Source organism: Dromiciops gliroides, chromosome 3 (assembly GCF_019393635.1).
Source record: "Dromiciops gliroides isolate mDroGli1 chromosome 3, mDroGli1.pri, whole genome shotgun sequence".
NCBI lineage: Eukaryota > Metazoa > Chordata > Mammalia > Microbiotheria > Microbiotheriidae > Dromiciops > Dromiciops gliroides.
Window position 1 is genome coordinate 40,338,330 of NC_057863.1, and position 23,468 is coordinate 40,361,797.

The window sequence follows — 23,468 nt, forward strand, 5'->3', positions numbered from 1 at the left end:
TAAGATTTCTAATTTCAAATTTTTCTCCCCCCCTCCCCTCGACAGCAGGTAATCTGATATAGGTATATATATATATATATATATATATATATATATATATATATATATATATATATAACATTAAACATTTCTGCATTAGTCATGTTATAAGAGAAGAATCAGAGCAATAAGGAAAAACCTCAAAATAGAAAAACAACAGCACCAAAAATAAAAGAAATAGTGTGGTTCAATCAGCATCCGTATTCCACAGTTGTGGGTTTTTTTTCCCTGGATTTGGAGAGCCTTTTCCATCATGAGTCCTTTGGAACTTTCTTGTACCATTGTATTGGTGAGAAGAATCTAGTCTATCAAAGTTGATCAACACATAATGTTGATGATACTATGTACAATGTTCTCCTGGTTCTGTTCATCTCACTCATCATCAGTTCATGCAAGTCCTTCCAGGTTTCTCTGAACTCCTGCTCATTGTTTCTTACAGCACAATAGTATTCCATTACATTCATATACCACAACTTGTTCAGCCATTCCCCAATGGATGGGCAACCCCTCAATTTCCAATTCCTTGCCACTACAAAAAGAGCAGCTATAAATATTTTTGTACATGTGGGTCTTTTTCCCTTTTTTATGATCTCTTTGGGGAAAAGACCCAAAAGTGGTATTGCTGGGTCAAAGGGTATGCACAGCTTTATAGCCCTTTGGGCATAATTCCAAATTGCTCTCCAGAATCCAACCCATCATTTTAATGAGGATGTTAAGGCCTTTGCAGATAGAGTGACTTGCCCAAGTTCACACACGCACACATTTATATTATATATACACAATGCATACACTTGTGGGTAGAAGTCACAAAAATTTTTCAACAATATAAGCTGTTTAAAAGTGGGGTGGGCTGGGGGCAGCTAGGTGGCACAGTGGATAAAGCACTGGCCCTGGATTCAGGATGACCTGAGTTCAAATCTGGCCTCAGATACCTGACACTTACTAGCTGTGTGGCCCTGGGCAAGTCACTTAACCCTCATTGTCCTGCAAAAAACAATGAGGTGGTCTGCCTTGAGAGGTTGGGGATTCTATCTCCTCCATTTCCTTTAAGCAGAGACTGGACAACCACTTACTGGGTATGTTACAGTGGGGATTCCTTCTTTGTATGTGTTGGGTACCTTCTGAGGACCCTGCCAAGGCTCTCATTGTGTGGTCCTCTAGCCCCTACGTTGCTCTGCCTCACAGAGCATGGAGTTCATCATTGCCATCAGAGCTAACATCCATCAGCTTGGAAACTTTCCCTCAGTCTGCCCTTTGTTCTTCCAAACATATTCCCTGGGGATTTTCCAGAATAGGAGCATAGGGATGTGCATTCCATTCTGCCCCTCCCCTAGCTGCCCTTCCTTTCTACCCACCCAAACCATGAATCCCAGCCACTCTCCCCACTTTCTATTGACCAGGTTGGTCCCCCTGGTGCTGCTGGTTCTGCAGGAGTCTATAATTTTTGCCTTCTCTGCACATTCCCAAGAATATGAAGAGCATTTATAACCATTTCCAAATTGCTATTTGTTTTCCAATCACCCGTTTGAATCATTTTTATATGCTGGTTGTTCTGGTGACATTCCTGACTGATTGCACTGTGTCTCTTTTATGTCTAGAGCTTGACATAAGTTATGCTGTGGGACAGGCTAATGTTCTGGGACTGCCTGGCTGTTGCTGCCTGTCTGCCTGCCTGCCTGCTTTCATCTGGGAAACATGCAAATCTCAATCGCAGCTATCAGCCTTAAATACAGTTTGATAAATAATAATAGGAAAGCAGCATCAGATTATTACTTTACAGAAGGCATTTGAAGCCCAGCAGAGTTAGGCTGTCACTTAATGCTTGCAAAAGCTTCCCACCTAGCATGGTTAGCTGGAGATTTGCACTGATTGTGATGGTGGTGGTGATGAAGATGATGATGAAGAAGGATGGATGGATAGATAGATAGATAGATAGATAGATAGATAGATAGATAGATAGATAGATAGATAGATAGATAGATAGATAGATAGTAATACGTACACCTAAAGTTGATTGAAAAAAAAGTTAATTGCAAAGGACAGATTCAGAGGAAGGCCTAACAGATTCAGAGGAAGTGAAAGAGAAATCTCAAGAGGGCAAACTGCCCCTGTCCAATTAGGACCATAGGGAAGGCAGTCTCTCCATTCTATGGGTACTAAGTGGCAATTAGGGAAGAGGACCCAACTAATCAATCAACAAACATTTATTAAGCATCTTTTATGTTGCAGGCACCATCCTAGGCACCAGGGATGTAAATGCATGGAAGATAGTTCCTGTGTGTCAAGCACTGCCCTAGGCACTAGGAACATAACATATCTAGTAAAGGTCCTTAACCTGAAGTTTATGAACTTTTTTTTTAACTATTTTGATAACTGTATTTCAATTTGATTAGTTTCCTTCATAGTCCCATTTATTTTATTTTATGCATTCAAAAACATTATTTTGTAAATGGATCCATATGCTTCACTAGACTATCCAAGAGATCCATGACACAAAAAAGGAAATAGCATGATAAAAGATATGCAAGCATGCCTTGGGACAGTAGAAAATGAGTCAAGGTAACTTCTGTCAAAGATACAGGGGCAACAAGGACTCAGGGTCACAGAGGCTTCAGGATGGACAAGGACAACACAAGAGTAGCAACATCTAGAAACTGGATTCCATAGGGTTCCATTAAATACCCCAAACTCTCATTAAATCAAAGTATCCATCCCACATAGAAAGGATAGGATTGTGTTCAGTTGCATAATATAGAATTATTTAAAAACAAGTCTATTCTTTCTGATTATATTAAAAACCAACTCCAAGAGGTAAGGGACCACAGCAAAAATGAGAGGGAGTGTGGCAGAGGGGAGAGCTGACCTCAGGATGAGGAAGACCTGGTTCAACTGTCTCTGTCAGCAAGATGCTTAATTTTTCAGTTCCCCCAAGCAAATCTCTTAGACTATAAACTACAGAAAACCATTGGCAGAGAAAATTTCCTTACCAGAAACTTTCATGCACCAATGAAATCACAAGTCCAGTCCTCTCCTCCCATCCCCCCACCCAAAAAAAAAAAAAAAACATTCTCAATTGCAAACCAAACTGAATGGTTTCTAAATTGAGACATTTTTGTAATGTACAAAATCCATACACATGCTCTCACTGGGAGACCCAGCACACCCTCTCCCTCTCCAGAATATTCCATGCCAATTTTATTACTTTGGCCTTATGAGCCTAAGGCAGAAAGCGATTAGACCAGGACAGTCCCAGGAATCCATTAAATCTAGGGTCCAATACCCATCAGTGACCCATGTCAAACACTAGGAAAAAGTCAGAAGATACTGTGCTGCATATGAGCTTTTATGTGAAAGTGATTAATGCAAAACATCTGCAATTCCCATTTTCCCATTTTTCAGAGTCTTCTTCATCCTTCTCTATGTTTTCAAAGCCAACCTTCATTCATTTCAAGCCTATTTCTTCTCTAGAATCTGGATCACTCTGGTTTTCCCCCTCTCTTTTGTTTCCTACTAGGTCCTTAATTTCTTCTCTGCTTTCCCTGCCACTCATCCCAATAATAATAGTGGCCATTTTTAATTTGTTTTTTGTTTTGTTTGTTTGCAGGGCAACGAGGGTTAAGTGACTTGCCCAGGGTCACACAGCTAGTAAGTGTCAAGTACCTGGGGCAGATTTGAACTCAGGTCCTCCTGAATCTAGGGCCGGTGCTTTATCCACTTCACCACCTAGCTGCCCCAATAGTGGCCATTTTTATACCACTTTAATTTTTTTTCAAAGCACATGTATATATTAAGGGTTCTAAAAGTGGGGTCTATAAACCCCTGGGGATCCTCAAAGTCCTTTAGAGGAGTCCATGAGGTCAAAACTACTTTCCTAATAAGACTAAGATGTCTCCATTTCCAATATGGTAAATATCGCTAGATCCAGACTTGCTAGCTGTGTTTTACACTCTCTCCACTAAGCTATACTGCCTCCCAACTATGAAATGGTTTCCTCATTCTCCATTTTGTCTAGTGTTTCATTTTTTTTGGTGGGGGCGGGGAGGCAGTTTGTTTTGTATTCCCTCTTCTCAACACCCAAGTCTTTTGTTCTATTCATCACCTTCACCTGTCATTTTAAACATATTAAATTTGTAACAATGAGAAAATTTGACGGGAAGGGATGATGTTCTAATAAAGACATTGCTTCCCCATGTTCTATGAACAATATTCTTTTAAAATAAGCATATAAGGCAGCACCAAAGGAAAAAGAGAGTATTTGGGGAAGAACAGGGGGGACTAACTTGAACTTGTCATTATATTTCTAACCCATCAAAAAGAAAGAAAGAAAAGAAGAAAAAAAAGAGAAAGAACAAAATTTCTAACCCATTAAGCACTGATGTGTGAAAAGAATTCCAGGTCACTACCATCTTATCCCTTTCCTCATCAATCTTAAATCAACAGATACCTCCCACACCATCACCACTCAAAGCAAGTAAAAGCTAAGGACAATGCTACAGTCCAGAACTTACCCAAAAAGATTCCACCATTTGCATACCATGAAGGGACTCAGTGACAAAGCTGACAGATCTCGAGTGTGTATTGACATTTGTTCTGATGAATGTTTTTCTTTGGTCATTAGAAATTGTAAATAACCTGATCATGAATAGCTATTGAAACCTGCCAATTTCTTGAGAGCAGGGAGGATAAAACTCCAGGATCAGTGGCCTGAAAAAAAAAAAACAGAAAATGGTTTAAAGGGCAAAGAAGAAGGGGTATTCTTTTTTCAGGGACAAGAGGGTGAAGAAAAGCAAGAAAAGTCCATTTTTTAAAACTATAAATTGGCACCGGAATTTGACAGACTAGGGGACAGGGTAATTTCTTTCCTCAGCTGTCCTTTTAGGCACCCCCCCCTCCCCGGGGATAGAAGGACTGCTGTGTCCACAAGAGTCCAAGCAAGCTGGCCACTGCAGAAAGGTTTAATAGCCCCTCCCTGCTCCCGAAGATATGGCGGTGCACCCTCTCTGGGTACATTGATAAAATGTGATATTCACATTAGAATTATTATTTTCAACCTCAGAAATATTTACCAAAAAATCAGGGACCACGACCTTCTGGACAAAAGGAAAACAGTCACCGCTCTCAAAGCTGGAGAGGACCGGGCCATTCTCCTGGGACTGGCCATGATGGTTTGTGCCATAATGATGTACTTTCTGCTAGGAATCACGCTCCTCCGATCATACATGCAAAGGTAATTTTCAGTGTTATTCGGAAACATCTGGTTAATCCACTTTGCATTCCTGCGTGCTTCTTTTCCAATCACTCTTCCCTTTTCCCAAGATTCACACTCAACCACCCTACCCAAAAATCCAAGACCAAAGCCAGGATTCTAATCATCATAGGCAGAGTTATCAATCTGGAGCCAAAAGGGACTGTAAAGGCCAAGTAGTCCAAATCCCTCATCTTAGAGATGAGGAGACTGAAGCACAGGAAGGTTAAGTCAACCAACAAGTATTTATTAAGCACCTACTATGTTCCAGGTTGTTTGCTAGGCACTAGGAATGCAAACAGAATAAACAAAACAAGGAGCTTGCCCATAGTAGATGTTAGAGATGTGATTTGAATGCAGGTCCTCTGAGTCAAGCCAGTAAGGACTCTTTCCACTGTCTCCAGCTTTATATTTGTCAGAGGATGGCTAAGTGGAGCTAGTGCATAGAGTGCTGGGCCTGGAGTCAAGAAGACTCATCTTCATGAATTCAAATGTGGTCTCAAACACTTACCAGATGTATGACCTTGGGGAAGTCACTTAACCCTGTTTGCCTCAGTTTCTTCATCTGTAAAATGGGTTAGAAAAGAAAGTAGCAAACTACTCTGGTATCTTTCTTTGCCAAGAAAATCCCAAATGGGATCATGAAGAGTCAGACATGACTGAAAAAATGACTTAAAACTAAAACTAAATTGAATAGAAAGAGACATAATGGATAGGACGCTGACCTTTGAGTCAGGAAGACCTGTATTTAAATCCTGCTTCTGATACATCCTGGCTATGTGACCCAGGACAAAGCAGCTTGCCTCTCAATGCTACGGATGACCCTCTGATATCACAAGCTACAGAAAAGTTGCCCTTTCGCATTGGTTCAGGGAGTTCTCTACACCAGAGGTCTCGAACATGCAGTCCATGACACTCCCAAGTATGTCAAAACCAGATTAAAATGTAATTGGAAGGGGCAGCTAGGTGGTGCAGTGGATAGAGCACTGGCCCTGGAGTCAGGAGTACCTGAGTTCAAATCCAGCCTCAAATATTTGACACTTACTAGCTGTGTGATCCTTGGCAAGTCACTTAACCCCAATTGCCTCGCACAAAATAATTAAATTTAATTTTAAAATGTAATTGGAAAATATTTGACAAAATAAATAAAACATACAATAAAACATAAACAATACAAATATGTGGTTTTCTGCGTCAACATTTGGCCCATGGAGAAATCCTTATTTATGGCCCCCATTTCTAATTGAGTTTGACACTATTGTGCCACACCAATAAAATTGTTGATCAAGACCAAAAAAAATCAATAGAAGTCAAAGGGAAAAGTGCTAGGAAACAGACAGCTAGTTTCTGGCTATACCTGGTTTTACAAGTCGTAGTCATAAAATCCATTCATTCTATCAACTCACCTAGAGCTGGCTATTGTCCATAAATTAAAGGGCCAGTCACCACAGAAAAACAAAAGCACGTGATTCGTTTAAATCCCCTGGGAAATCATGGCAATGTTCAGCTGCCTACAGAAACAAGATTCTCTCCCGTGAAAAATGGAAGTTTAATTTAGAAAGGGGAATCAAGCTATTTTATAGCACCAATTTATCCATGTAAATTAATACCTTCATTTTAGAAACAAAATCCAACTGAAACACAGCCATTTGCTGAAATTAAGGCGTCATCTTTCACAGTTGCTATGGCTGCAGTAAAATCTGCTAATGGCCTTCAGCTATGTTCATTCTCCAAGAATAAGCTTAGACTCCAGGCTTGGGGTCATGTACCTTGCTGTGACAGAGCTCCAAGGCCACTGTGCCTGCCCAAGGCTCCCCCACAGACCTGTCAGCAAAGAGCTGACCCTCCTCACCCAGTGAATCACAATGCCCTTAACCTAATGGGATGCCCTTGGTCTACCAACCCTGGATCCCACCCACTCTCTCCCACAAAACCATACCCTTGGAGGCACCAAGGGTGGGAACGAAGGGACTCTACCAACAAACTGCTAAACTCAGAGAGAGTAAGTGCTGGCAGCTCACAGTCGCTTTGGTAATCAGTCTATGCCCAGAAACTGGAGATTGATTGCTCTTCTCTTATTTCCTAATTACAAATGCAGCCATTGATCATCAAATTCAAAACCCATCTTTTTTTTTTTTTAATAACCCTGACCGATCTAATTGGCAGCTGGGGAGAATTTACATTCCTCTTTGTTCTGGGGTTGCATAAAATAATTAATGGCAAAGTTATTTAACCCCTCAATTTCTAGAGAAAGTCCTCTTCTCTTTTTTTTTTTTTTTTTTTTAGTGAGGCAATTGGGGTTAAGTGACTTGCCCAGCTAGTAAGTGTTAAGTGTCTGAGGCCGGATTTGAACTCAGGTACTCCTGAATCCAGGACCGGTGCTCTATCCACTGAGCCACCTAGCTGCCCCCGAAAGTCCTCTTCTCAATTGGATATATGTAGTATGGGTGTATATAAACATATATCCACACATATATACATATAGAGTATATAGTATGCATACATATACATTAATGTATACATATATGTTTTTATTAGCTATACTTATGCTATTCATATTTATGTACTCATCTCCCCCATTAGTTCATTGTGAGTAGGGATCCTTTCATTTTCATATCTCTTAGTGTCAGGAACAGAGTAGGTACTTAATAAATATTTACTGGATTAATAGATTGACTTACTGAAAATGTTCCATAATCAGAGTTGTTTCTGAACTTTGAAAGGGCTGCCACTTACCCATGGTCATACAACTAGGTATGTCCAAGGCAGAAATTGCATCTAGGTTTTCCTAAGACAATGAGGCAGCTAGATGCTCAGTGGATAGAGTACAGGGCCTGGAATCAGGAAGACCTGAGTTGAAATCTACCCTCAGACACATACACTTAGCTGTATGACCCTGGGCAAGTCATTTACTTTAATTTTTTTTTGCATGGCAATGGGGATTAAGTGACTTGCCCAGGGTCACACAGCTAGTAAATGTCAAGTGTCTGAGGTCACATTCGAACTCAGGTCTTCCTGAATCCAAGGTCAGTGCTTTATCCACTGCGCCACCTGGCTGCCCCCTGGGAAAGTCATTTAACCTCTGCCTTTGAGGCAGCTAGCTGACTCAATAGATAGAATGCTAGGCCTGAAGTAAGGAAGATCTCGTGCTTCAGACACTTACTAGCTGTGTGACCCTGGGCAAGTCACTTAACTCTGTGCCTTAACCCATTCATGAAAGAAATGGCAATCTGCTCCAGTACCTTTATCTTTACCAAGAAAACCACATACGGGATCATGAAGAATTGGACACAACTGAACAACAATTATTTCCTTAGAGTGACAGTGTGGTTTAATGCAATGGTGTCAAAATCAAAAAGAAATTAAATGGATTCTTCCTGCCACATCCTGATTTAGAAAACCACAAGTTAACATTATCTATGTTGTGTTGTTATTTTTGTTTATGTTGTTAAACATTTCCCAATTACCTTTTAAGCTGGTTCAGTGGCACTTGGGAATCACAGCCTTCAGCTGGAGTTTGACACATCAGGTTTAGTGGATGGAAGGCTGGACTCAGAGTCAAGAAGACCTAGGTCCAAATTCTGTCTCTGATGTTTATGTCCAAAGTGACCACAGACAAGTCACATCATCCCAGGGGAGCTAGTTTCTTCCTCTATTAAATGAGGAGGTTGAACTAGATCATTTCCAAGCTCCTTCCATCTTAAATCCAAGAGTCTATGTACATTTTACTGTACAACGTCTGTTTCTGACCCACGGGGTTCTTGGGCTTAAGTCTAGCACAGACAGAGGGTCGGGGGAATGGAGGAGAAGATTAGAGAAATGAGAACTGGACTGAGATGGGTGAGATCTATGATTTCTTGTACATCGAAGACCAGTGGTTTCACTTACATGAGAACTGTCTCCTAATCATCTATAACCTATAGTCCTGGTGAGGTATTACGGTGTAGTGGGTCCACTGTGCAGGCAGGAAGACTCGGGCTCCAATTCTCTTGTCATGGTTCTAGGTGACCACAGACAAGCCACTTCATCTTTCTCTCTCTCTCTTCTCTTTTCAGTGTATGGACAGAAGAGTCTCAATGTACGTTGCTTAATGCTTCCATCACCGAAACGTTTAACTGCTCTTTTAATTGTGGTCCCGACTGTCGGAAGCTCTCTCAGTACCCCTGCCTCCAGGTCTACGTTAACCTAACTTCTTCGGGGCAAAAGCTCTTACTTTACCACACAGAAGAAACGATGAAAATCAATTCCGAGGTAGGCACATGGCACGCGTTTCTTCTCAGGCTGATTTCATGGGGACAGCTATTCGTGTTTTCCTAGCACCTCCCTCTGAAAACATCCCTCAGTTAGTGTTCCAGGGCCAAAATTCATCCAGGAAGTCAACTCACCCCCACTCCCCAACTTATACCTTATCTGCATGCAGCTGAATTTCTGTATGACATATGGATTTCAGTTACCACCTTATTTGGTTGCTACTTTACCCCTCATCCCTATTTGGAAATGTAAGCACCATAGCTATAGTTATCCCTCTCAGGGATAGAGTCTCTCCAAGGTCAGAGGACACAGCTGCATAGTAGAAGAAAGCAAGAATTACCCACCACATAGTGGGCACGGGGTGTCCTCTGGGTTCCAGATTTGCTACGAATTCTTCACCTGATAGACTATCCTTCAATTTGATGGAGACAGCAATTAAACAATCAACAATTAATAAGTATTACTATGTGGCAGGCGCATTCTTGAGTAGTCAGTCTTTTGGGGATAGACACAAGGAAATTAAATAATCCCTGCTCTCAAGTTTATGCCCTATTGGGGCATATTATGTATGTATGTAGGTATGTATGCATGCATGCATGCATGTATGTATGTAGGTATGAGTGTATATGTGTATACACTCATATACATATATTTGTATATATATGCATACACTTGTGTATATACATATATTCATATGTGTGTATACATACATACATATAGAGTATCCAAAAAGTCTTACTGAAATTTTAAGCTAATAAAGCTGAAAATTTTGGGGACTGGGGGGGAGGCATGTACATATAATTACATATGATATAGTACAGTCTAATTATATACTATATATATAAACTGAGGTAGCTAGGTAGAGCAGTGGATAAAGCACTAGCCCTGGATTCAGGAGGACCTGAGTTCAAATACAGCCTCAGCGCGCGGTACTCATACACTTGATATTTACTAGCTGTGTGACCCTAGGCAAGTCACTTGACCCTCACTGCCCTGCCAATTTTTTTTTTAATTATATTAATAGAGGGTAGCTAGGTGGTATAGTGGATAAAGCACCAGCCTTGGATTCAGGAGGACCTGAGTTCAAATTAGGCCTCAGACACTTGACATTTACTAGCTGTGTGACCCTGGGCAAGTCACTTAGCCCTCATTGCCCCACAACAAACAAACAAAAAAACAACAAAGAAGTATATTGATATATATACAAACTACAGGATTAGTTAGGATCAAAAGCAGTACCTCTAGAGATTCTGATTTTCTCATTGACCCTTTCTAGCTTTCCTGTACTAGAATTGAGGGAGGGAAGCTCAGGCTTTGAATGATAAGATCAAGTTTTCATTCTAGGAACACCAATTGCCTGATTACTTTTTCCTCAAGAATCATTCCCATTCAGACTTACTGTAGAATGATTCTTAGAGTCCTTTCATCAGCTACCCCTTTAAAAAAAAAAAAAAGCAACTTAAAGTTTCTGACCTGGCACGAAGAACATGGAGTTAGGACTGGAAGGAACACTGGAGGTGTTTTGGGTTTTTTTTGTTTTGTTTTTTGCAGGACAATGGGGGTTAAGTGACTTGCCCATAGTCACACAGCTAGTAAGTGTCAAGTGTCTGAGGTCAAATCTGAACTCGGGTCCTCCTGAATCCAGTGCCAGTGCTTTATCCACTGCGCCACCTCGCTGCCCCCAACCCTTCTACTTTACAAATGAGGAAATGACCCCCAGGAAAGAGAAAGGACTTATTTAAGGTCACACACTAGGCAATGGGACAGCTATACTCGAACCCAGGCCTTCTGAGCCAAATCTTCTGCTCTTTCCACTATACCATTCTTTTAACTCCTTCTCTAGAGATTTCCAAAACTAGAGGTAGTCAGTTATTATGGCCTATTGATGGAATTTGGGGGGTTACCCCTGTCCAGAATCAGGGACTATGGCATAAATGATCCTAAAATTCCCTTTTTGGCTTTCAATGAAAGGGTGAGTCCTTTGGGTATTGTGCCATAGGAGGGAATCCTTTGAACCTATGGTAAGGAGGACTTGAATCCGACACCCACTTACCACCTGCTTGAGCCTGAGTAGGTCAACCTCTCAGGGCCTCATTTTCCTCATCTATAGAATGGAGATGATGGTAATGCTCTTAGTACCTACCTTCTTGATATAGAGAACCTGATAAGGAACTCCTTCCATCAATGCTTATCAGGACCTGCTTTGCAACTAGAGAGATGCCTGAGTCCCCTGGGGCACTAAGAGGTTAAGAGACTTTCCCAGGGTCACACAGACATTCTGAACCAGAAGTGAAACTTGAACCCAGGTCTTCCTGAATCCAAGGTCTGCTTCTATCCACTATGAAATGGATATTAACAGCATTACTGTAATTCTGTTAACAAGGAAAGTATAGTACATGGTACACGATAGGTACTGCATAACTGTTCTTTGGTTGATTGATTTAAATCCCTTTTAAACTTCAACTTTAACATGCTATCAAAATATAATCTTGAGTATGAATATATATATCTCTTAGTCATAAAAATCAGGACTCACTACCCTGATAAACAAAACTTTCACCAAAACAATATATAGAAATGGTATTCATAAAACCCAGTGTGATCAGTCAAGAGGCTTGTGGTGTTAATAATTTTGAAATAGCTGCATTGCATTTCTAGCCTATGGTGGTAGAGATGAATGAATTATTTGTAACTTTCTAGGGGGGTTATTAACACTTATGACTGGAATTAGTCCTGGGATCAGCCCCAGCTAAACTCATTTATTTTTATTTTTCATTTTTTTCTTATTATGAAATTGACAAACACCAACAAACTTGAATATTTCTATATACAAAGAAAAACATTAAAAGTAAATTATATATAAAACTGTAAATCCCTAGCAGGGAGAGCTTGGTTTTTTTTTTCCTACATTGGACGAACACTAGAGATGGTCATTGAACACGTGACCAAGAATAGAATTGGTTTCATCAGCCAAAGGCAGAGAAAGCCAAGCTGCATTTTGGTTACAACAGCTCAAATAAATTATTGCCACCTCATCTGAGAACTCAGCCTCCTGAATATTTCAGAAGCTGGTTTTTGAAAATGTCTGCTCCAGTTCCCCCTAATCTACAGGAAGCACAAATAATGTTCAGTTGCCTCAAGGTTGTTTTATCAATAAATAAAAATGAACATAGTCTCAGTTTTTTTCCAAGATGTGGCTGTTTCTGCCATCAGTCCTCCAAATGGGGCTGATGATATGGAATGTGAGTCAAACGCCAGACTTTCAAATGCTGATGAAAGAGGGAAATTATTCATTCACTCAAAATTCATCAAGCCTTTATTACACGCCTACAATGGTGGCTGTCGTGGTGTTAGGAGCTGGGGTTACAAAGACAAAAGGGAAAGAATCCCTTCCTCTCAAGAAGCTTACCTTCTAATTGGGGGAGACAGAAGAGAAAAGTATCACATGCAAAGTACTTTCTCCAGGGTGAGAGTAGTAGCAACTGGGGAGATTAGGAGATGGGCACTTGAGAGCTCATGCTATATGAATACCAGACAAGGGAGGTTTGACCTAGAGGAGGAAGACCTAAGGGAGATGCGGTGGTTGTCTTCAAATATTTGGAGGGTTGACATGTGGAAGAGGAATGAGACTTCTTCTGCTGGGTCCCAAAAGGATGAATGAAGCCAGTGTAACACATGGAAGTTACAGAGGCTATTTAGAACTGCTATCAGGAAAAAAGAAAATCCTAACAACAAGAGCTGACCAAAAATGGAATGAGCTGTCTCCAGAGCAGCTTCCAGCTGAGGCTGGATGTCCCCTTAGGGTTATGTTGTAGAGACGATGCATTTTCAGAAATGAGCTGGACTAGTTGTTTCTGAGGCCCCTGCCAGTTCTAGAAGTCTGTGATTCTGTTGTGTAAACCTGAAAGAGATAGATAAATGTCAGCCGTTATTGACTTTCCTTCTATCCAAACGATGAGTGTTTTCATATTCTTGCATCTTATAAAGCTAATGTTCTATGGAATACCCACCCCCCCAACAATATTTCTGAGTTTTCATATTTGAGTCAGCATTAAATGACAAGCCACCAAGATCCAAAACATGCTCAGGGTCTTTGCTATGTTGCTGGTGGTAATTTGGGATGTGAAAGGGAAATGTATAATTTATTTGTTAAGCCTATTATGTGCTAGGCACGTAGGCTTTAGACTTGAGAGGGAATTTGGAGAAAACCTAATTCATCCTCATCATTTTGGACCTAGAGGAAGAAGTTTCTAGCCCATGTTCACCCAGCTGTAAGTAGCAGGATAAGAATTCAGACCCAGGTTGATTTTGGAACCAGTGATTTTTTTCTACAGCACTGTAGCTGCCCAGTTATTTCCCATAATGTTGTGTGCTAGTTCATTTCTTTATTCATCTCTCCACTTTTCTCTGTGGTTGAAACTCTTCTCATTGGAAACTGGCTTTTGTGGAGAAAGGAGGCGGATGGGTAGGGGCAAAAAGCCCAGAAGGGAATAGTCACTGTCAATCCTTACATACCTCCTTAATGGTCTGAGTGTCTCGACACCCCAGAGAATGGAAGCTGAAAATAATTGGACTTTTCATTGTGTTCCCTTCGACCACACTTGTCATTTCTTTCTGCAGAGTTGAATTTCTGAGATCCCAAATATCAAAACAATAGAACTCGGGCATGTTGTGCTGCATCTAAACCTGACACCACTGAAAAGGAACCAACACTTTTCTTTTCAGAGGGTCACCAGACCACGACCTTTAAAAGGCCAGCTGGCACATGAGGAAAATATGGGGACTGGAAAAGGTTCCAGGAGAACTCTTCCATCAGCTCCTCCACCCAAGCCAAAGATCTCTAGCTCTGATCATTCTTTCCTTGTTAGCATGATCAAGGACAATTCATTTCCATTGTGAATAGTTAGCAGCTCACATGATCACCAGGGCATGGTGGCTTATGAGTAAGGAAGACGGGTTCTAGTTCCACCTTTGAGAGGAACCTGCTCTGTAACCATGGGCAAATCATTTAATGTCTCACTGCCTCCCCTGCTCTCCAAAACTATGGCTTACAGTAGAGTAGCTGATTTGTATTAGTGGAAGGAGTTTCCATACCAGGAAATCCCTATGCTAATGAAATCATAGGGTTTTTTAAAAAATCATTTCCTTACAATAGCCACATTTCTAAAAGTTATAAAGGAGAAGCTTGAAGTTGAAAGGAGGTGATTTTACTGAAATGTGTAATACATAGCTGTCAACTTTTCAGTTAAGTCAACAGGACAAAAGTGGGTCAATCGTGATGTTATCATCTTCAAAGGCACAAGAACAATTTTCTTTCATTTTTGTTCCCTGCCCCATGTGCTTTTATTTCTTTAGCTCTTAAAGCTAGTCTTCTCAAACAATTATACAATCAACAAACATTTCTTAAGCATCTTCAATGCTCCAGGCACTGAAATGGACATTAAGGGTACAAAAACAAAAATTTCCCTCAAGAAAATTATATTCCATTGAGGGAAAAAATATCTTTATTTATTTATAAGGAAATATTAAAAAATATACATATATACATATACAAAATAAATACAAGATATTTGGAAGGGATGGGGAACAATAGCAATTCTATGAATGGGGCTTCTCAATAATAGTAAAAGATGTACATTCTCTTGTTAGTAGACCAGCCATCCCTGAGGAAGGGAAGGTCATTCTGTAATCTTATATCTTTGTCCACGACTGGGCAACAAAACTGTTATGATAGCTTCATGTTACCATAATTTGAATCTTCCTTTCTGATTTCTCTTTGTAGTTGCTGTTAAACTAATCTTTTGCCTAGCAGGGCAACTGTAAACATGCCAACCTAGTTTATAGGATGGGTGTGAAATATAATTGCCTGGGGGCAACTAGGTGGCACAGTGGATAAAGCACAGGCCCTGGATTCAGGCAGACCTGAGTTCAAATCTGACCTCAGAAATTTGACACTCGCTAGCTGTGTGACCCTGGACAAGTCACTTAACCCTCGTTGCCCTGTTTTAAACAAAAAGAAAAGGAAAAAGAGAAAGAGAAAAAAGAAATATTTAGGGGCAGCTAGGTGGCACAGTGGATAAAGCAACAGCCCAGGATTCAGGAGGACCTAAGTTCAAATCCTACTTCAGACACTTGACATTTACTAGCTGTGTGACCCTGGGCAAGTCACTTAACCCTTATTGCCCATCCCCCCAAAAAAGATATTAAAAAAAATACAATTGGCTGAAGCTTTCCACTCAGGGCCCCACCCAAGAGTAACACATCTCATTCAGTCACTCTGAGTTCTATCTGGCCTCAATGTCATGAGTCAGCATGGAGGTTAGGAGTGACTCAGCTCTGTTTATATGATCACAGGGTTGTAGAGGTCATTGGCTACATGTGCTGGTACATCCTGGGTGAACATTACCTTTAGCCCCGAGGGTAAGAGGAGGGCCAGTGATAATGCTTGGTCCATGACATACCAACACACTGGGCCACAGAGTATTAGAGCTGAACAAGACTTTTAGGGAACACCTTATCATAGCCTCAGAGGGTATAGAGCTGGAAAAGACCCTAGAGGTCATTCAGGAAATCCCACCCATCTTAAAGTTGAAGGAATTATCTCAGAGTGTAGAATGGCCTGGTTCAAAGACATATAGCTTAGAAAGAACAGAGCCCCCACCCCACACTCTTTGTACCATAGAAGACTTTGCCCTCCATGACCTTGGCTTTGGAAAGGTTGTGAGAATCCAATCGGATAAGAAACCATTAAGCATCTGCTCTGAGCAGAACACTGTGCTAGGTACTGGAGATACAAGAACAAAGAAAGTCCCTGCCCTCTGAAAGGGAACACTAACATCCTACCAGGGAGGTAGAAGCCTGGATCCCAAACAAGGTTTGTGGCTCCCTTGTTCTCTCTATTTATTTGTTTATTGTTTTTTATTTATTTATTTATCTATCTATTTATTTATTTATTTATCTATCTATCTATCTATTTATTTATTTATTTGTTTGTTTGTTTGTTTATTTATTTATTTATTTGCAGGGCAATGAGGGTTAAGTGACTTGCCCAGGGTCACACAGCTGGTAAGTGTTAAGTGTCTGAGGCCAGATTTGAACTCAGGTCCTCCTGACTCCAGAGCCAGTACTTATCTATGGCGCCACCTAGCCACCCCCTGTTCTCTCTATTTGTATCACCCTTTCGCACAGAAAGAGAGGACACAGATGCTGAATAAGCCGAGATTGAGGAATCAAACCCAGCCCAAAGGAACAGTCGCTGCACCATCTATCTGAGAAAGAAAAGGAATAATTTACAAAAACCTGAAATTTATAGGTTCATTTTCCTTTTCCTTTTTGCTGAAGTACTGAAGCTTCAGAGGACATTCTCAGCCGATTCTCACAAGAGCCATCTTTGTAGTGGGAGGAATGTTCAACTCGGTGTTAAATGCGACTATAATTCCCATCTCACCTCGGACACTTAGTAGCCATGTGACCCCGGGCAGGAAACTACATCTCCTTCAGCCCCAATTTCTTGTGTATAAAATGGTAATGATAATATCTGCAATACCTTACAGGGGGGAAGTTAAGTCCAAATTAGATTGCAGCTGTAAAAGCCCTCGGCAAACTCGGGCATAGTGTATAAATGACATCTGTCATATTCATCGCCCTTTCTCATGACCTTTTGTGTCAGTGCATAAGTGGAGCAATGCCAAAGCCCACTGTGATTGGAGGATCTCAGCACAAGGACATGACATACTGCTGGTGAGGGGGAAATTAGAACCACAGAAAAGGACTTGAGAGTTCTACTCAAATATTTCACTTTTACGGACGAGGAAACTGAGGTTTCAGCAGAGGATGTGACTTGCCCAAGGCTACATAGATTGTTAAAGGAAGAGCTGTGGGATCTCCTAACTCCCCATCCACAGTTTGTTTCTGGTTCTATCACTACATTACACTTCTTTGGGGGGGGGGGGCTCTCATGAATGCCTACACTCTGTAAGTAGAAATATGCCAAGACCAACCAAATGAAAATATCTATAGCCCCCCATCCTTAGTAACTGTCTTCAGAACCATGTGACAAGTCACTACTTTCCATTCAATTCAACAAACCTTTATTAAACACTTCTATGTGCAAAACACATCTTAGGCACTCAGGATAGAAAGACAAAACCAAAACAGTCCTTGACCTCAAAGAGCTTATACTCTTTTGGGAGAAAATAATATGTACCCATATACTAAATGGGGTAGCTGGGTGGCACCACAGTGCATAGAGCACAGGGCCTGGAGTCAGGAAGACCTGAGTTCAAATCAGGCTTCAGACACTCACTAGCTGTTTGACCCTGGACAAGTCACTTAACCCTGTTTGCCTCATTTTCCTCTTCTGTAAAATGAGATGGAGAAGGGGCAGCTAGGTGGTGCAATGGATAGAGCACCGGCCCTGGAGTCAGGAGGACCTGAGTTCAAATCTGACCTCAGACACTTGACACATACTAGCTGTGTGACCCTGGCAAGTCACTTAACCCCAATTGCCCTGCAAAAAAAAAAAAAAAAAAAGAGATGGAGAAAAAATGGCAAACCACTCCAGTGTCTTTACCAAGAAAATCCCAAATGGAGTAATGAAGACTCAGACATAACTGAAACAACTCAACAACAACAACAATATAAGTAAACATTATATATGCATGTGTGTGTGTGTGTGTGTCTGTGTGTCTGTGTGTGTGTGTGTAGAGAGAGAGTGTGTGTAATTTTAGGGAGTAGGGCTCAGGCCTAATATAAAAAAATAGGTTAACAATAGAACACATTGAAAGGGCAGAGAAGAATGGACTAGGGATTCCAGAGAGACTGGGCTGACTTGGATGAGTTTGAAGTAGCAAGGAGTAGAAGCCAGAGAGGAGAGCTCCAGCCTAGGGCATCTTAGAACATAGAGATTCCAAGAGGAGCCAGACAGGCAGTAAATTGGGACACCCTTCAATAGTGATGGTTAATTTGATTTCCCCAGCTCCACTACTTACAACAGGTGTGACCTTGTGCAAATCACTTAACTGCCCGGGTCACAATTTCCGTGTGTTTAAAATAAGGGCACGGGACTAGCTGACCTCCAAGATCCCATCCAGTTTTAAATCTATGTGCCTCTGATCGGTTCCCTAGCAAGAGACAGACACAGAGCAGGTTTCCAGCATGTAGGAAATAGATGCTCTAAGAGGGAGGACACAGAACCTCCAAAGTCTGACCCCCAAAATTCACATATTCAAAGTTAAAGTGCTTATCAAGGAGTAGCTGAGACCATTTGCAGACCAACCCTTTTGGGGAAATACCAGGTGTTGGAAAATATTAGCTCAGTCACTCCTCTACTGAGCTGGTTATAAGAATATAAGTACATATATATGTGTGTGTGTGTGTGTGTGTGTGTGTGTGTGTGTATATGTATGTTTGTATGTATGTATGTATATATGTATATGTATATATATATAAGCATATAAGTGTGTGTGTGTGAGAGAGAGAATATAAGTATGTATTCAGGAGGTGGAGATGAGAGTCAAATGGCCAGAAGGATACACTGGGCACCCAAGAAAGGCAGGAATTCTAGGCCCTCACATTCTTCCAAATCTGCTGGAAACATCATATCAACTGTTATTTGATTGAGTGTTGGCATAATCAGCAACAGAAAATCAATATTCTTAGATCTGCCTAGTTCAGACAATTGCAGGTGTTTGAGCATCCCTGGGTACCAAAGTACTTTCATCTCCTGATGTGATTCCTTTTGTTTTGCTCCCTTTTATAATCCCTCAGCATGCCAGAATGCTGTAATAAATGTGAAAATGTGTAAGTAAACAGAGCAAGGATGGGGCTTGCTCTGGAGAGGGATGCGCAAGGATGTTGGCAGGGTGGTTAGTGCCTAATTGTGGTCGGATATTGTTTCCCTTTGCTCTGCCAAGCATTTTCGGCAGCACAGCTTGGCAAATAGTAAAAACTGAAAGTAGAAACCAAATAACTTTAAAAAGCAAGTTCAGAGAAGGAAAAATAGTGATAGGATGTTGAAAGTCAGGAGAAGTGAAAGAAAATGAGGCTCCTGTGTCCTCGAAGACTGTCTGGCCATCACTCAGATGGGACAGAACACAAAGTTCTCTTCTCCAAATCACCCCTTCCCTCCTATAGTAAACAGTCTGGGAAAATCTTCTGCATAATTCACCCCTCCATGGTCTGTTTAGAGAGAAAACAACAAAAAGTATTCAGAATCAGAACTAAGGTGAGATAGCTGGAGCTTTGCCTGAGAATGCCAAGTTTTACAGGACACATACAGTACCATCATCAGCCTGTTTCATCTCCCCGCTAGTCAAACAGCTACTAGCATGGAATCAAACCAGTCTTCTAGGCTAGAAACCATCAGGTAGTTTAGGGTACACTTCCTCAGACCAGGTATTCTCTCTCCCAACCTGCCACTCCTGGTCCCAAGTACAAAAATTCCTAACTAGAGCTCTGCCTATATTTCTCTTCATTTTGCTTCTCCAAGGATGGTTTGCATCACATTGTCATCTCCATTCACACCTTCTCAGGGATGCTGCTTAATTTGTTGGTAAGAGGCTGTCAAAAAAGTAATAGATTTGGGGGCAGCTAGGTGGCACAGTGGATAGAGCACTGGTCCTGGATTCAGGAGGACCTGGGTTCAAATCCAGTCTCAGACACTTGACACTTACTAGCTGTGTGACCCTGGACAAGTCACTTAAGCCCCATTGCCCTGAAAGAAAGAAAGAAAGAAAGAAAGAGAGAGAGAGAAAGAAAGAAAGAAAGAAAGAAAAGAAAGAAAAGAAAGAAAGAAAGAAAGAAAGAAAGAAAGAAAGAAAGAAAGAAAGAAAGAAAGAAAGAAAGAAAGAAAAGAAAGAAAGAAATGGGAAAAAGTACTAGATTTGGGGGCAGATAGGTGGCACAGTGGATAGAGCACTGGTCCTGGATTCAGGAGGACCTGAGTTCAAATCCAGTCTCAGACACTTGACACTTACTAGCTGTGTGACCCTGGATAAGTCACTTAACCCCCATTGCCCTGCAGAAAGAAAGAAAGAAATGAAGGAAGGAAGGAAGGAAGGAAGGAAGGAAGGAAGGAAGGAAGGAAGGAAGGAAGGAAGGAAGGAAGGAAGGAAGGAAGGAAGGAAGGACAGAAGGAAGGAAGGAAGGAAGAAAGAGAGAAAGAAAGAAAAAAGAAAAGAAAGGGGAAAAAGTACTAGATTTTGGAGTCAGATGTCCTGGATTCAAATTTGAGCTCTGTTACTTGTGATGGCTATGAGTGAGTCACTTTCCCCTTCTATAAAATATTTCTTGATGTGTAGAATTAGAGGATTTAACTAGATGAGCTCTTGAGCCCCTTCCAGTTCAAAATCTATTCTATTTTCTGTGCCACTATAAGGAAAGAAAACAGTTTAATGGGTGGGAGGGGGAAAGGGGAGAATCATTTAGTGAAAATTCCCAGGCAACTAGTGGCATAATTGAGAGGGAAGTGAGCCTGAAGTCAGGAAGATCTGAGTTCAAATCTGACCTCAGACACTTGCTAGCTTTTTTACTCTGGACAAGTCATCTAACCATTGTTTACCCCAGTTTCCTCAAGTGTAAAATAAGGAAAACAACAGCACCTATCATAGGGTCAAATGAAATAATATTTTTAAACATCCTTAGCACACACAGTACCTGGCACATAGTAGGTGCTTAATATACGTTGATTCCCTCCCCCCTTTCTATATCATTGTAATTGTAGCTCTTTGCAGTTTACAAAGTACTTTCCCCAGAAGTAGGAAGTACAAACCTTATGATCTCATTTTACAGAGGAAGAAATTGAGGCCTAAAGAGATCAAGTGACCCGTCTGAAGTCACAGTCAGTAAAGAACAGGGTTTAGGATTCGAACTCAGGTACTCTTACTATAACTCAAATATACTTTTCACCATATCATGAAGTTTTGGGTTTTTTTTTAAATAACAACTGTCAAAAATAGAGTTCTTTAAGGTTTAGATACAGCATTCCATTCAATCATCAGGACCATTCTGTAAGGTAAATGTTACAAGTATTATTTTCCCCTTTTAACAGATGAGGAACTGAGGCTCAGGGAGGATAGTGATGTGCTCAGCGTCACACAGCTCACGTGTCCAAGGCAAGAACCAAATCCAGGTTTTCCCAACCCCAAGTCCACCACTCTAGGCACTGTGCCAAACGTCTTGTTGTTGTTGTTGTTGTTGTTGTTGAGTTGTTTCAGTTGTGCTTGACTCTCCATGACCCCATTTGGGGTTTTCTGACAAAGATCCTGGAATATTTGCCATATCCTTCTCCAGCTCATTTTACAGATAAGGAAACTGAGGCAAACAGGGTCCCACAGCTAGTAAGTGTCTGAGGCTAGAATTGAACTCATGAAGATGAGTCTTCCTGATTCCAAGTCCAACGCTCTATCCGTTGTGCCATCCACCTCTCCTTTTTAAAAGGATATTCACTTACGACCTGACAGTAAAATAAATGGGGTTTGCCTTCAGGAAGCACATCCCATCAAATTACAACAGGTAATTTCTCAAAGTCCATAATCAAATAGGATTCAGAGTGGCTGAGTCAACATGGAAGACCTTTGAAGTAAAACCAATTTCAACCACTTTCAAAAGTGAAAGGGGGAGGGGCAGCTAGGTGGCACAGTGGATAAAGCACTGGCCCTGGATTCAGGAGGACCTCAGACACTTGACACTTACTAGCTGTGTGACCCTAGGCAAGTCACTTAACCCCAATTGCCTCACCAAAAAAAAAAAGTGAAAGGGGGAAATCTGATTGCTGGGTCAAGAGTGACCATGGTGGCCAAAAGGGCTCATGAAATCTCAGAGGGCACTGAAGGACATAGTATGCAGGACTAGAGAGGGGATGGTCTCATTGTCCTCTGACTCAGTCAGGCTATATTGCACTCCATTCTGGATGTTCCATTGGACATAATACTCCAGTTCTGGACATGTAATACTCCATAATAATAAAAAATATAGTATAATAATAAATAAGCTGGGGTATGCAATAATAATACTAGTTAGCATTTATATGGCACCTTAAGATTAGGAAAGTAACATAGGTTACCTCATTTGATCCTTACAACAACCCTGTGAGGTAAGTGCTATTAACATACTATTTTACAGATGAGGAAACTGAGGCAGAGAGCAATGAAGTGATTTGCCCAGGGTCACACAGCTAGAAAATGTCTGAGGCAGAATTCAGCCTCAAGTCTCCCTGACTCCAACATTCTGCCACCTGCTCTACCTGCCTACAAACCATTTTTTTAAAGTTGAACCATTCAGAAGAGAGTGGCAATAAAAGAGCCGCTTTTAATGGAGGCTCCTTTTGTTTTGAACTAGGGAGACTGCTTGATGACGCAGAACCCTGCTAAAAGGGAGGTTATTCTCATAAACTCTCCTGACCCAAGATTGGGAAAAGGCTCCCCCATGGATTCATTATCTGAATTGGCAGTACTGGTTTGACCTTTCCTAAATACAACTAATTAGATTGCATGTTTTTTTTAATCTCCTTGAATAAAAATCATCCCTCTGTGTAGCTGCAGGGTTGGAAGCAAAGTTAAAAAAGGTAACTCCAAACTTCCCCAGAGGCCACTTCTGTCCCATCTGTCCCCAACAAGCATCTAACTGGATTGGGTCCAAATACTGCAGAAGAAAAGAAAATGTTTGTCTCAGGCGATACGACCAAATAGTCAAAGGCTAGTTTTTAACTCTAAGTTCTTAACTCCATTAGAATTTAAGCTCCCTGAGGGACACATGACACATAGTACGCATTTCATAACAATTTTTGAAATTCATTTGAATTGAACTGAATTCCCTGAGAAACTGGGTCCTCGTGGAAGTGCTTGCAGACCCCCCAGTAATGCTCTAGCTAACTCAGCCTCCTTACTACTGATGCATTTATATCCTTAGCTGATTAATGTACATTAGACTAAAA

General features: G+C 41.1%; 1 protein-coding gene across 2 annotated transcripts in view; it reads left to right on the forward strand.

Annotated features, from left to right (window-relative positions):
• Positions 1 to 23,468, forward strand: part of KCNMB2 (potassium calcium-activated channel subfamily M regulatory beta subunit 2) — a 325,777-nt gene that overhangs the window by 294,633 nt on the left and 7,676 nt on the right. For both annotated transcript variants that reach the window (XM_043996333.1, XM_043996332.1), the window contains exons 3-4: positions 5,096 to 5,266; positions 9,340 to 9,535. In XM_043996333.1, the coding sequence (XP_043852268.1) occupies positions 5,096 to 5,266; positions 9,340 to 9,535 (367 nt within the window). The remainder of the gene's footprint in view (positions 1 to 5,095; positions 5,267 to 9,339; positions 9,536 to 23,468) is intronic.